Below are 15,000 nucleotides of genomic sequence, written 5' to 3'. Positions count from 1 at the left end.
CAATGATATTCAGGAGTACTTCTTTTGTTATGACACATGTGACTCATCAACATATGTACATGTGTGTGTGTGTGTGCATGTGTGTATATATATATATTTGAATTTGAATGATTGTCTGAATATACACAGCGTGCTATAGAAGCTTGGCTGACCATTGTAATTCCTGAGATATCAAATTAATAGTAGCTCACATTTAAATCTTGTGTGTGTGTGTGTGTGTGTACATATATATATATGTATGTATATGTATGTGTGTGTGTGTGTATATATATATATATATATGTATGTTTGTGTGTGTGTATATATATGTATGTATGTATAACACAAACATTTTATAATTTCAGACATATTTTCTGAGTTACCAAATCAAATGAAATCCTCTATATTTACAGTTCCAATAATAATAGTAATAATAATAGTAATAATAATAATAATAATAATAATAATAATAATAATAATAATGATAATAATAATGATGATGATGATGATAATAATAATAATATCAATAATAATAATAATAGCACAATGCCAGCATTCTCAAGGGAGGGGGTAAGTCAATTATGTCGACCCCAGTCCTCAACTGGTACTTATTTTATCGACCCCAAGAGGATGAAAGGCAAAGTCAACCTTGGCGGAATTTGAACTCAGAATGTGAAGTTGGAAGAAATGCCACTAAGCATTTTGGCCAGCATGCTAACGATTCTGCCACCTCACCACCTTTATAATAGATAATGATAATAAATAATAATAATAATAATAATAATAATAATAAATATAATAATAAATAAAATAATAATAATTAAATATAAGGACTTTGAAACAGATGTCTCAAAAATGTAGCATCAAAGGACGACAGTGGTACCTGTGATCATTATAGCTTTGGGGATAATATCACATGGTACTCTTGAATATATATTGCTAAATACCAGGAAACCCAAAAATATCAGAACTACAAAATATTGCTCTCATGGATACTGCCCACATTTTAAGAAAGACATTGTCAAAAATGATTCTCTTAAAACTCTAGCAAAACTGAAATATTAGAAATTTAACAGAATCTTAGTTCTCAGGATCTGGCCTCTTTTCTTTACAATACATTATTGCTAGCCATAAATAACGCCCATAGTGAAACGTCCAACTTGCTGTTATTTGAGGTCTTTGGTGGAGACTTGGAACAGCTTTTATGAGATAAAGTAACAACAACCTATATAATAATAATTGTGATTAGAGCTGTTTCTCAGGATTTCTAATACAACCAAAATATTAGTGCAGTATATGTTTATTTTTTTGCTTGTTCTTTTTGTTTTTCTCTCTTTCCCACTATATTTTACCTGAGTCCAAAACCATTTTTACTTGACATAGTTGTCTTCATATTCATTGCCTTTGTGATGGGCAAATGGCCTCCTGAAAATAAATACCAGTAATATGTTTGGTTGACTCAATAGATTAAATCCCTCACCTACAAGATGTAGCCTTAGGCATAGTCAAAAGAAATTAATAATATAAAACTGCAGTGCCCCAGCATGGCCACAGCCCACTGGCTGAAATTAGAAAAAGAGTATAAACATCCAAAGCTTAAATAAACACATTGTTATAATGCATTGAGTATTCATATCTGTTTGCACACCCAAATATGTATGTGTTATAATATAATACATATACATATATATATACATATACATATATATATACATATACATATATATATATACATATACATATATATATAATGGGTGAGTGGACAAATGAAAGAAAGTGGCACTCAACACATTTGATAGGAGTTACGTATATTATTTGATGACAGTTTGACTCAGCTCCATATGACTACGTTTCATGGGCTTGCAGGATGAATCCATCTCATCAAATATCTAATGAAGTGTAACAGGATTTGAGTCAAATTCAAGATGGCTTCAAGATTTTAGGCCTCCATTGGTCAGTTAAGGTTATGTGGCATTATTGTTAATACATGTAGTATCAAATGCAATGACCAGATGCTGCTAAGCACACTACACAACAGCTTGCAGACACAGTGGCACACACATCCTTGCCAACTTCCTGTCCAAGCAGATGGGTTTAAAAATAACAGAAGGGACTGACATTGCTTTTACAGCAATAATACCACATGACCTGAGCTGACCAACGTCTAGAAACCTTCATGAATTTGTCACAAATCCTATTGCACTTCTTTAAATAACAGATGAGATGGGTTCATCTGACATGCACACAAGACTTTAACTCTTATAGAGCTGAGTCAAACTGTTATTAAATAATACACATATATATATATATATATTTAAATTTATTCATTTTTTTAAATATTTATTTATAATAATTAACATTTGAAATGTGTGAGAGAACCCAATTTAAGAAATTCAACTTCTCTTGCCTATTATTTTTTTCAGACAGATAATAAAACAAAATACATGAATATACAATAAATATATGCAGATAATATTAAAACAACAGAGCAAAAAAAAAAAATGTATATATATATATATGAATTTTGATACAATTTTAATTTCAAAAAAAAAAAAAACAAAACAATTTTGTGCATACCAAGATAAATTTTAAATATATATTAAAACTTTACATTCAATAATATTTGAAATTTATTTACGAAGAAAAAAAAAGGTAAGTTCAATAGGTTAAAAAAAAATCTTAGTTTTTTTCCCCCCCAATTTCAATAAAAATACAAAATGAAAAAAAAAAGGTAATTCAAAACATCTCAAAATGTGTATAATAAAAGAATAAGGAAGGTTTTGTAAACAGGGTAAGTAAAAATCCCTAAAGAAAAACATTAAATGCATATTATATATATTATATATTATACATATATAAATATGCACATATGCATACACCACACACACACACACCACATATATATGTATGTATATATATATGCATTTATACATATATGCACATATATATGCACATATGTATATGTATAATCTTATTATATGTGCATATATATATATACACATATATATGCATATATTATATATATATATATATATATATATAATATATATATATATATATATATTATATATATAAATACAACATATATACATATATATATAATCATAAATGGCCTAGAATTTTGAAATAATATACTATCCATTTAAAGAAAATGTGAGAAAAAAAATTAAGGTTAGCTTTATATACACAGCAAAATGAATTAAAAATACTACAAAGAGAGCATGGAATTTAGTAATTTACAGCTTAATTTACTGTAAATCACTGAGATAGATACAATGCCTTGTTTTATAATGATTGCAGATTTTTTCTAAAGTCTAATAGTGCACTTTGGAAACTGAAGAACTGTGTTTAGTAAAATGTTTAGAAAGACAATATTTTGAAGACTAATTATTATTATATTGTATTTGAACCCTCAAATCTTCTCATCAAATTCATCTTGAATTAATCCTTACCCATTATTAACATTATATATATATATATATATATATATATAATATATATATATATTATATATATATATACATATATATCTTTTAGTTTTATTTGTTTCAGTCATTGGATAACAGCTATGCTAAGGCATTGCATTGAAAGGTTTTAATTAAATTTTTTTAGAGTTTTAATGCTTATTTGATCTAACCCTTTTGCCAACTAAGTTTGTCAAGTAAGTTTGAGGATGTAAACAAACTGACACTCATTGTCAAGTGGTGACAGGGGATAAACACAAAGAAACACACACATAGGTATGTATATCTATACACACATACATATATATATATATATATATATATACACACATCATGCTTCTTTCTGTTTCTGTCTAACAAATCTACTTGCAATGCTTTGGTTGCACTGAGGCTGTAGTAGAGGCCACTTGCCCAAGATATCATGCAGTGGGACTGAACCTGGAACCATGTTGTTGAGAAGCAAAATACTTATCACTGAGCTACACCTGTATATATATAAATATATTGTATTTTATTTCATTTTTAACATAAATATTACTCATCAGAACACTACAAACTATTTGATTATTTCTTCAAATCACCAATTTAATTTCAATTAAAATCATCATTACATTTTTTCTCTTTCCTTGCAGCAGAAATTGATTTACCTGTCAAAAATTTCACAACTACAGAATATCCGTGCTCCCTTTGAACAAGTTATAAACGGTTATTGATGTGTTTTTTAAAAATTTAATGGTACACAATTCTTACCTGGCTATCAAGACCAATTATAAAAAGCATCAAGAAGAATAGCACAGCCCATAGCGAGGATATAGGTAACCGAGAAAGAGCTTCGGGATATGCAACAAAGGTCAGGCCAGGACCTGTAAAGAATAATTAGAGTTAGTAATCTGTCAGCTCCCACATTTAATCCTCAGAAGAGGTTGCTTAAAAAGCCAAACTTGCTGTCTTCAATTCAGAATATTGTGCACCTATGGTCATGAATGTTGGGTAATGAGCAAAAGAGTGGAATCATGAATACAAGCAGCTAAAATGGGGTTCCTCTGAAGGGTCTCTAGATTAATATAGTTAAACAGGGTGTGTAACCTGGAGATTAGGGTGTCTCTCCAAGTTGAGCCATTGCCTGTCTACATTGATAAGTCACAGCCCTGGTATTACAGGCATGATTAGAATGTTGCAGGAAAGAATTGGAAAGTGGATTCTTCTAGCAAGCTAACTGGGCAGGGGATGTAGGGGTGGATCAAGAATGAGAAGTTGGATAGTATTGATAGTTTCAGTTGGTCTTACAAGGGAAACCAGCCAGAAAGTCTAATGACAGTGGTTTGTGATAAGGGCCCTATAAAGGAAGGTGTCTGAGGAACCTACTCACACAAACCTCCAAAGAATAGGGAGCAGAGAAGATAGATAGATGGAGTTAATTTAATGAGAGTATAATAAAGAACAAAGTATCTTAAACAAAAGGAACAAATGTTTGTTTCCAATGCATTCAATGCAAATATCAATGTTGCTCTACATAGCATTCTCCCTGGATGATTTTTGAACAGCATCCAGCAGTAGGTCCCTGGTTCAAGGATTTTGAGGAGTGTGAAACCACCTCTTGGTTTCTATTGTTCCCAGGTCTACTCTGATCTGGAGTAAAATAGCTGGAGTAATATGGATTAAATAGCATGTAACCACCTGAGCCAAGGAACATTGAACCCAGTAGGATGCTGTAGCATGGTGGATATAAACTATTTCAGCAAATAAACCTACTGAATCAATGACAAATATCACCAGATGCTGTGCAAGTGGAGAAGCTGTTAATGGCCAGGATCTGTAGTCATGGTGTGAGCAAACAAGATATTTCAGCTAGCAAAAGACCAATGTAACAGAAAAGACCAATGTAACAGAAACCCAAGCCAGACATTCATGTCGCATAACTTGGTTGGGATATTTGGCATTGAAGAATTACATTGGTCCTGGGCATTAGGTTCAACCTGGATGGATAAAGCATTACACTTCCAAACATGGCACTCTAGACAAAATGCATTTACATATATAACATCATTCCTTCATCATCATCAAAATTTAATTGCAGCAAAAATTTTCTTTTCTTTTTCCTTTGTTTCAATGTGAAATCATCAAATTATCTCATACTTTTGTGAAGGACAAAGCATTATACATACATTACCAAAATTTTAAATCTCGAAAAATTTGTTATTAATGACAGTAGTAGTACAACTTCAAAACAGCTTTCTGTATGTCTTACCTAACTTGACATGGATATACTGTAGACAGCCAGAAAGTTGCAGCCTTAAGATGATATCTCTTATAGACTTACGATACTAAATAGCACAGAGGGGTATCATTAGCAGACAAAAAAGCAGCAGTGGTGGAATTGCTGAGCCTAGATTTTTGCTACTTTGAACATTATCAGGCTGTTTAGTAGTACACATTTACATGAGATTCTGTCTCATGACAAATACCACAGTTCTGTGGCTGTCTCTAGTATATCCACATAAAGTAGGTATACAGAACGCTATTTTAAACCACATAGTTGATATTTTGTTGTATTTGTAAGATCAAATAGTAATTTAAAATTTAGAATAGAAAATAACTGCTTACCTTGTCTAACAACATTATCAACACTAACACCAGTTTCAAAAGCCATAAATCCAAGAACTGAGAAGATGACAAAACCTGCGAAGATACTTGTAGCACAATTGATCATAGGGACAATAAGTGCATCCCTGAAAAGACACAAATAAATAAATAATGATGAACCCATTGCTCTGTTACTGCAATCTATATGATGATAGTCCGATATACAAAAATGTTTCAAACAAAATGTATAGAACAGCAGATGATAAGCCTTCAACATTCAGCTTATTTTGTCAAATGTAACAATTATTTATTCATATTTAAAATAAAACATATATTATTTCATAGCTCTGAAATTTTGATGATAGCATTGTATATGTTTAGAATGACTTTGAAAGGGTAGGTATAAGATTCCAGATCAGGCTAGTTTGAATATAATACAGGAAGAATATTCATGCTGGATAAAACCAATTTAAATGCTAAAGGGATAAATGTATGTACAAAGATTCAAAAACAATGTATTCTAACGAGAGACACAATGAATTAGATTTACAGGGTACTATTAATTTAATCAATTATTACAGTTAACTAATATTTTATCCGAACAGTTCTGATCTAATTTTAGAAAGGAAAAAGGTAAAGTGACCCAAGGAATTGTTCAAGTGATAATGTAAACAGGAATCCCTACTGCTGCTGCTGTTGCTGTTGCTGCTATGTTGTCTACAGATGAACACTATCAACCACTTGTCTTCAAGATTGCCTCTCCTGCATCAGTTTTGATAGGTAGCTCTTCAGTAGACCAAAGTCTTCAATCAGCTGGTCAATAACTGTCCTGGCAGGATGACTCTTAGGTTACTATTTTGTGTATTGATTCCCACATCAGTATTTGACTCAAATTCATTCTTGATACAAAAGCAGCATTTCGTCTCTATCTGCTAAATCTATTCACAAGGCTTTCTTTGCCTGGGGCTACAGTAGAAGACATTTTGCTCAAGGTGGCATGCAGTGGGATTGAACCAAGAACCATATGATTGAAAAAGCAAATTTCTTATCACATAGCTACACCAGTGCATATGTGAATATGTGCGTATATATAAAATTCGTTTTGGGAATAGGTTCTCAAAACACAAATGCTATAAATAATAATATGCAAATATTGGATTGGAAAGCCTTTTTGGTTAAGGACCTTTCAACCCAATATTTATATATGCTTATTATTTTATAGCGTTATGTGCAATTTCAAAGAAGAAGTATTTCATGATCTCTCCAAACTTTATAAAATTCTTATGACGTGTGTGTGTGTGTGCGTGCGCACGCACGCATGCGTATGGATGTGTGTTTATATGTGTATAGCTGGCAAAAATGAGTAGTACCTGTATTTCAAAGGGCCAGCCTTGTCACACTCTGTGTCATGCTAAATCTCTCCCAAGAATTACATTAAGGGTACACGTGTCTGTGGAGTGCTCAGCCACTTGCACGTTAATTTCACGAGCAGGCTGTTCTGTTGATCGGATCAACTGGAACCCTTGTCGTCGCATCTGAGAGAGTGCCACAATATGTTGTAAAATAACAATAAGCACAAGTTTATATTCAAATTATAAATGCCCCCCCCCACTGACATTTACCCATTATGGCTTATACAGCCATTTGTAACTTGATACGATGCAGTGTTCCCTGAAGTCTTGTTATGTTTGAGCATCTAAATGCATTTGAAACATCTATCGCAGGGCTCCAAGCAACCATAATGGTGAAACGTGTGTAGGAACTTTAAAATAACAACCGTCCAACCCTTGCCAGTATGGACAATGGACATTAAATAATGATGATAATGATGATGATAACATTATATATATATATATAATATATATATATATATATATATATATATATATATATATATAATGTCAAAGCAATGTCAAAGGAAGGCTAACTAAGAAAATAGTTTTTGTCTGTGGCAGATGCTCAGGAGAAATAACACTGGAAATGTGCAGAGTCCAACTTCTACCACGTTCCAGGGAGACAAACTAGAAGTAGTTGATAGCTTCCGCTACCTAGGAGACCAGTCAGTAGCGGGGGGGGGGTGGGTGTGCTGAAGTGTAACTGCTAGAGTAAGAATAGCCTGGGCAAAGTTTAGAGAGCTCTTACCCCTGCTGGTGACAAAAGGTCTCTCGCTAAGAGTAAAAGGCAGACTATATGATGTGTGTGTACGTACAGCCATGCTACATGGTAGTGAAACATGGGCGGCGTGACAGCTGAGGATATGCGTAAGCTTGCCAAGAAATGAAGCAGTATGCTCCGATGGATGTGTAATGTCAGTGTTCATAATCGTCAGAGTGTGTAAGTACTTTGAGAGAAAAGTTGAACCTAAGAAGTGTCATTTGTGGTGTGGCAAGAGAGACGGCTGCGCTGGATGGTCATGTGACGAGAATGGTGCTGAAGATAGTTGTGTGCAAAAGTGCTACAACCTAGCAGTTGAGGGAACCTGTGGAAGAGGTAGACCCAGGAAAACCTGGGACGAGGTGGTGAAACACGACCTTCGAACTTTAGGTCTCACCAAGGAAATGACTGAAGACCGAGTCCTATGGAAGTGTGCTGTGCATGAGAGGACCGGCAGGACTAGTCAGGCCATATCCCGTGACCCCTACCTGGGACGTAGTCGATCCACCTGTGCATACCTTCCTTCTTGTGACACTTGTGAAGACCTGCTGAGGCAAGTGAAAATCAATCAAAATAGATGAACATCAATGGAATTTGTATCTTTGTGGTACCAGTGCGGTGGCACGTGGCACATAGAAAACCATCCGAACGTGGCCGTAGCCAGTACCGCATCGACTGGCCTCCGTGCTGTGGGCACGTAACAAGCACCATCCGATCGTGGCCGTTTGCCAGCCTCATCTGGCACCTGTGTCGGTGGCACATAAAAACACCATCCGAGCGTGGCCGTCTGCCAGCCTCGTCTGGCACCTGTGTCGGTGGCAGGCACATAAAAACACCATCCGAGCGTGGCCGTCTGCCAGCCTCGTCTGGCACCTGTGTCGGTGGCACATAAAAACACCATCCGAGCGTGGCCGTCTGCCAGCCTCGTCTGGCACCTGTGTCGGTGGCACATAAAAACACCATCCGAGCGTGGCCGTTTGTCAGCCTCGTCTGGCACCTGTGTCGGTGGCACATAAAATCACCCACTACACTCTCGGAGTGGTTGGCGTTAGGAAGGGCATCCAGCTGTAGAAACACTGCCAGATCTGACTGGACTGGTGCAGCTTTCGGGCTCCCCAGACCCCAGTTGAACCGTCCAACCCATGCTAGCATGGAGAGCGGACGTTAAATGATGATGATGATGATGAATGTTATCATCATCATTATCATCATTATTTAATGTCCATTGTCCATACTGGCAAGGGTTGGACGGTTGTTATTTTAAAGTTCCTACACACGTTTCACCATTATGGTTGCTTGGAGCCCTGCGATAGATGTTTCAAATGCATTTAGATGCTCAAACATAACAAGACTTCAGGGAACACTGCATCATATATATATATATATATATATATATATATATATATATATATATATAATATATATATATACCTGAAAGGTTCCAGTTTCCAGTATTTAGAGTAGCTCATTTCTGATCATCAGCTGTAAACCAAGCAAGATTTTCCTTTTGATATTCAAAGGAAAACCAGGCTCAGTTTAGCAGCTGATGATGATGATGATGAGAAACAAGCAAGACAGAATACTGGAAATCAGAGCCTTTCTCTTATATTAAAGAAAACTCTACATTTCTTGCGAGTCTTGTAATTTATAGCTTCTGGTAAAGTAAGATGTATATGCGTGTGTGTGTGTATGGTCATCATCTGTTAACATCCGTTTTCCAGGCTGGCAAAGATTATATTATAAAATATTATTTAATATATATTATATAATGTAAATAATAATCATTTCAACTTACTTATAAACATCGTGATTAAATTCATTATAACTTGCCATAGTTATAATACCACCCCATGCCATACCTATGGAGTAGAATATCTGCAGGGCTGCATCTCCCCACACCTTTGAAAAAAAATAAACAAAAAAATAACAGAAAGAAAAAAAGAGAGAAGGGAAATATAATTATCATATATATGATATAGATTTTACCCTCTAAATATGTTTTAATTACTAGAATTTAATTCTTCTGGGCAAAATCGAAACAGCTGTAAGTGAACATGCTGAATTTTTACAGTTAATAAATTATATTAATGCTACTTCTCCATTTTCTGGATTTTTTAATTTGAATATATATATATATGTGTGTGTGTATACATATATGCATACATCTATTATTATGTATTATACCATTTTATTGTGCAAACACTACCTGGTTGTTTCTTGTTAACGTATTATCATTTTCCATTTCAGATTACATTATTTTAACTGTTTCAAGCAACTAACCATGCTGCCAAAAAACCAGTGATTGTGCAATTCAGCAGCAAAGCAAATGTATCAGTGTCATTTTATATCCTCTTTCCCATGCAAAGGGATCTTGTCATATCTCTTCCAACCACTTGAAACATTTAACATCTTCAGATTATTTTCAAAAAATTTAGCTTTCATGTAATTTTTTTGCATTCAAGTTATTATACAACTTTAGCCAATCGAAATCCTCTACCACTGATGTTGTCAAAACCTTTATAATACTCTCTAAGGCAGTGAGCAGACAGATTCGTTAATACACTGGGCAAAGTGCTTATGTCTAATGTCTAAATATTGATTTTGAATTTGACTTAAAATACAGCACAAACTTTTGTTCTAACCTGTAGGATTTGATATTACAACAAGAAGGGATACAACCAAATACTACAATGTATCTTGTCTAACATTCAACTATTTCTACTAGTGCCTCTACAATCATCATCATCATTTTAACATGTGTTTTTCCATGCTTGCAAGGCTCAAACAGAGTTTATTCAGGCCGGGTGCCCTTGCTGTCACCAACCCTCACCTGTTTGCAAGAAAGGTTACATTTCCCCATGGCTTGAAATATTCCCTCAGAATACTGGAAATGAATGATACTGTTTATAAGATGGTGATACTCATTTAACAACCATCTTGTGATGTCAATGCAAGGAGACACAGGTGCGCAAATAAACACGCATGTACGTGCACAAACACATACGCGCACACACAAGCAAACACGCACACACACACATATACGATAGACTTCTTGCTGTTTTCATCTAACAAACCCATTTACAAGGCTTTGGTTAGCCCGTGGCTATAACAGAAGACACTTGCCCAAGGTACCACACAGTGAGACTGAACTTAGAACCATGTGGTTGAGAAGCAAAGGTCTTACCACACAGCCATGCCTGTGCCTCGACAATAACAATAACAAAAACAATAAAACAACAAAAAATAGTACTTACTTGGAATTTCTTAAGTTCCTCAAATCTGGGTATTATATAAAATTTTATGCCTTCTAAAGACCCAGGTAACGTAACCCCACGAATGAGAAGAATGAAGAGAACAAAATAAGGGAAAGGAGCAGCAAAATGCATCAACTGCAAAAAAGAGAAAATTTGTTGATAACATTAAAAATAAAAAAACCAACAGTAAAGAAGGAAAAAAAGCAATAAAAAAAGCAATAATATGATTTAGTTACAACAATTCAATTTTTGTGCCCATGGTTGTGAATGGTGGATAATGCAAATACAAGCAATGTCTCCAAAGACTGAGACATTGGTCTTCTCAGGGAAAGTCTCCTCAGTGCATTCTGCATGATAGTGGAATGTCTTTGAGACAAGCAGAGAGTTTTAAGGCTCTCACGGTTGTAATCTTAAGTGATGGAGGGCAAGAGGTTGAATTAGATTCTAGAATTGCAGGTGCTGGCACAGGAAGGTAGTAGCCACCATTCCATTCATTCCTCAGAATAAAAACACACTCATTTCACTATTGTCTGATTCTAGGGATGTAATTTCACTCCAAGCAAACCTATTCTTCTTGTATAAAGCCATTATTTTTATCCAAAAGGTAACATCAGTGATTTACAGATTGCATGGCAAAAGACCTGAAACACACAGACACAACAGGATGCAACAAGCGTAATAAATGTAATTACCTTTCCAAGAACTTCAATTCCTTTAAACAAACAGAGAAATACTATCAACCATGCAAAGATCAAGAACAGCAAGAGCTCCCAGCGAATCACTCCCGGAATTTCAATTCCACTCGTTATTTTCAACACTTGATTCCTATAAAGGAAAACGAAAATAAATAAATGAATAAAGGAATACTTAGTGTTTAATCATTTTAAAGTCATCTAAATTAAAACCTTCCAATCAAAATTTCATTTTAATTTACATTCCAAACATTGGATTAACCCTTTTGTTACTGTAATTATTTTGAGATGCTCTGTGTTTCTTTCAATTAATTTTAAATATAACAAAGAATTTAGTAAAATATCTTAGTTATCGTTAAGCTTGTGTTAGGAACATAAATTGTGACTAAGGTTTGGTGGAAGATTTTAATTCCAAACTTATGGAAACAAGACATTTGTACTCAGAGCCAGAACCGGTTTCAGTCGGGTTGGTATGAAAAGGGTTAAATATAACAAAGAATTTAGTAAAATAATTTAGTTATAATTAAAGCTAGTGTTAGGAACATAAATTGTGACTAAGGTTTGGTGGAAGATTTTAATTCAAAACTTATGGAAACAAGACATTTGTACTCAGAGCCAGAGCCAGTTTCAGCCAGGTTGGTAACAAAAGGGTTAATTATGATAAAGTTTGTTTTTCTAAATTCTTCATTAATTTTAAGATGAAATGAAACAAAAGGATCAAGAAATTTTCCTGAAAGTTAAATGAAATCATAACACCTTTCCTAGGCTAACAGCTATTCTCTATCTAGAGAAGCTAACCAGACTTGGCTAACTTATATAATTAGTACCATGCCTTTATCTCCATGTGCAATCCCTGGGAAAAGCTTCAGCTTGTTGGCTAACCAAAACATAGGAGAGTGGCCAAGCAGTTGTCCCACTCTCATCAAAACTCTGGAACTCCCTAGATGCAATTAAAATCAATACTTATTTATTTTTTTGCTTACAACCTGCAACTTGGCAGTTACAGGACAAAAGCAGACCAGCATCAGTTGTCAAGTGGTGGATAGGAACAAACTCAAAGGCAGGCACACACACACACATATATTAGGCTGTCAAGAAAGTTCTTGTGGAATTTTTAATCTTAGTTTTAAATGTTGTATTTTCAAATTAATTTTTGTTAAATTATTTTGACATTATATATCATTCTAAAGTCCGTTTTTCACTCTATCTAATCGTGTTACTCTTTTCCTTTTCGAATAATTAGGCCATTTTTTGCGGAACGTTGAATACAACACGGACAAAAAGCAAATTCGTACAATTTTCTTATTCCAGTTCAAGCTAGGCCGAAAAGATGCTGTAAAAGCTCACGATATCAACGATGCATTTGGCCCAGGAACCACTAATGAACGTACAGCACAATGGTGGTTCAAGAAATTTTGCAGCAGTGATGAGAGTCTTGAAGATAGTGGTCAGCCATCAGATGTTGACAACGATCAACTAAGGGGCTTAGTGGAAGCCAATCCACACACAACTGTTCGAGAGCTTGCTTCTGAATTAGACATAATGTATACAACAATTTCCAACCACTCGAAAGAGACTGGAAAACAAAAATACTTGAGAAATGGGTTCCGCACGAATTGAATGACAACCAAAAACAACACCGTTTTGAAGTGTTGTCTTCTTTTTCGCAACAAGAACAACCTGTTTCTGGACCGGATTGTGACTTGCGATGAAAAGTGGATTCTTTACGACAACCGGCAATGCTCAGCTCAGTGGTTGGATGCTGACAAAGCTCCATGGCACTTCCCAAAGGCAAAGTTGCACCAAAATAAGGTCATGGTGACTGTTTGGTGGTCTGAGGCCGGTCTCGTCCACTTCAGCTATTTGGATCCAGGTGAAACCATTACGGCAGAGAAGTACTGTCAGGAAGTGGATGAAATGCATAAGAAACTTTGACAACAACAGCCAGCATTGGTCAACAGAAAAGGACCAATTTTTCTCCATGACAATGCTCGGCCGCACATCACACAACTGACCCTGCAGAAGTTGAATGAATTGGGCTACGAAACTCTGCCTCATCTGCCATACTCACCAGACCTCTCGCCTACCAACTACACCCTTTTCAAGCATCTTGACAACTTCCCCCGCATGAGAAATGCTTCAAAAACCAAGACGATGCCAAACACTCCTTCAACGACTTCATCGCCACCAGAACACAGGATTTTTATGTTGGCAAAAGTGTGTCGATTCTGATGGTGTATATTTCGATTAATAAAGTTTTGTTCGAGCCAAGATATGTGCGTCTGAATTTAAAGGTTAAAAACCGCAAGAACTTTCTTGACAACCTAATACATACAAATATGATGAGCAAACAAATTGACCTACAAGACTTTGGTGAACAGGGCTATAGTAGAGGACATTTATCCAAGGTGCCATGCATTGAATACAGAATCATGTGATTGGGAAGCAAATTTCTCACTGCACAGCCATGCCTACATCTCTCTCTCTCTCTCTCTCTCTCTGTATATATATATATATATATATATATATATATATATATATGCATACAATGGGCTTCTTTTAGTTTCTGTTTCTCAAATCCACTTGGTAGGCAATGTGCCATGCAATGGGACTGAACCCAGAACAATGTGGTTGGGAAGCAAACATAAAAGGGGAAAAACCTGCAATGGCAGAAATGCACCAAATATAAAGCAGTCAAGTACTTACTCCCAATATTCTTCACTAGCTGATACTCTCATGGAATGGTTAAAAACTTGGGCTACACTGACATTCTGGAATATAGAGTAGGTACTGTTCTCGTTCCAGGTACCATTGAGTGCGGATGCATTGTTGTGATCGTCTTCGACGCAGTATTTGGTATTCCAACTGTTTCCA

The 15,000-nt window shown here is 35.2% G+C and overlaps 1 protein-coding gene across 1 annotated transcript in view; it reads right to left on the bottom strand.

The window, feature by feature from the left end:
* Nucleotides 1-1,469: 1,469 nt before the first annotated feature.
* Nucleotides 1,470-15,000, bottom strand: part of LOC115229688 (sodium-dependent proline transporter-like) — an 18,734-nt gene continuing 5,203 nt past the window's right edge. The window contains 7 exon segments of the mRNA XM_029800002.2: nucleotides 1,470-1,541; nucleotides 4,194-4,306; nucleotides 6,048-6,172; nucleotides 9,976-10,079; nucleotides 11,435-11,569; nucleotides 12,127-12,259; nucleotides 14,833-15,000. The exon segment at nucleotides 14,833-15,000 is cut by the window's right edge and continues 121 nt beyond it. Of these exon segments, the coding sequence (XP_029655862.1) occupies nucleotides 1,485-1,541; nucleotides 4,194-4,306; nucleotides 6,048-6,172; nucleotides 9,976-10,079; nucleotides 11,435-11,569; nucleotides 12,127-12,259; nucleotides 14,833-15,000 (835 nt within the window). The 3' untranslated portion in view covers nucleotides 1,470-1,484.

The sequence above is a fragment of the Octopus sinensis genome, unplaced genomic scaffold, assembly GCF_006345805.1.
Source record: "Octopus sinensis unplaced genomic scaffold, ASM634580v1 Contig13500, whole genome shotgun sequence".
Taxonomy (NCBI): Eukaryota; Metazoa; Mollusca; class Cephalopoda; order Octopoda; family Octopodidae; genus Octopus; species Octopus sinensis.
The sequence above is the reverse complement of the archived record's forward strand: the minus strand, read 5'-3'. Positions and strand labels throughout refer to the sequence as shown.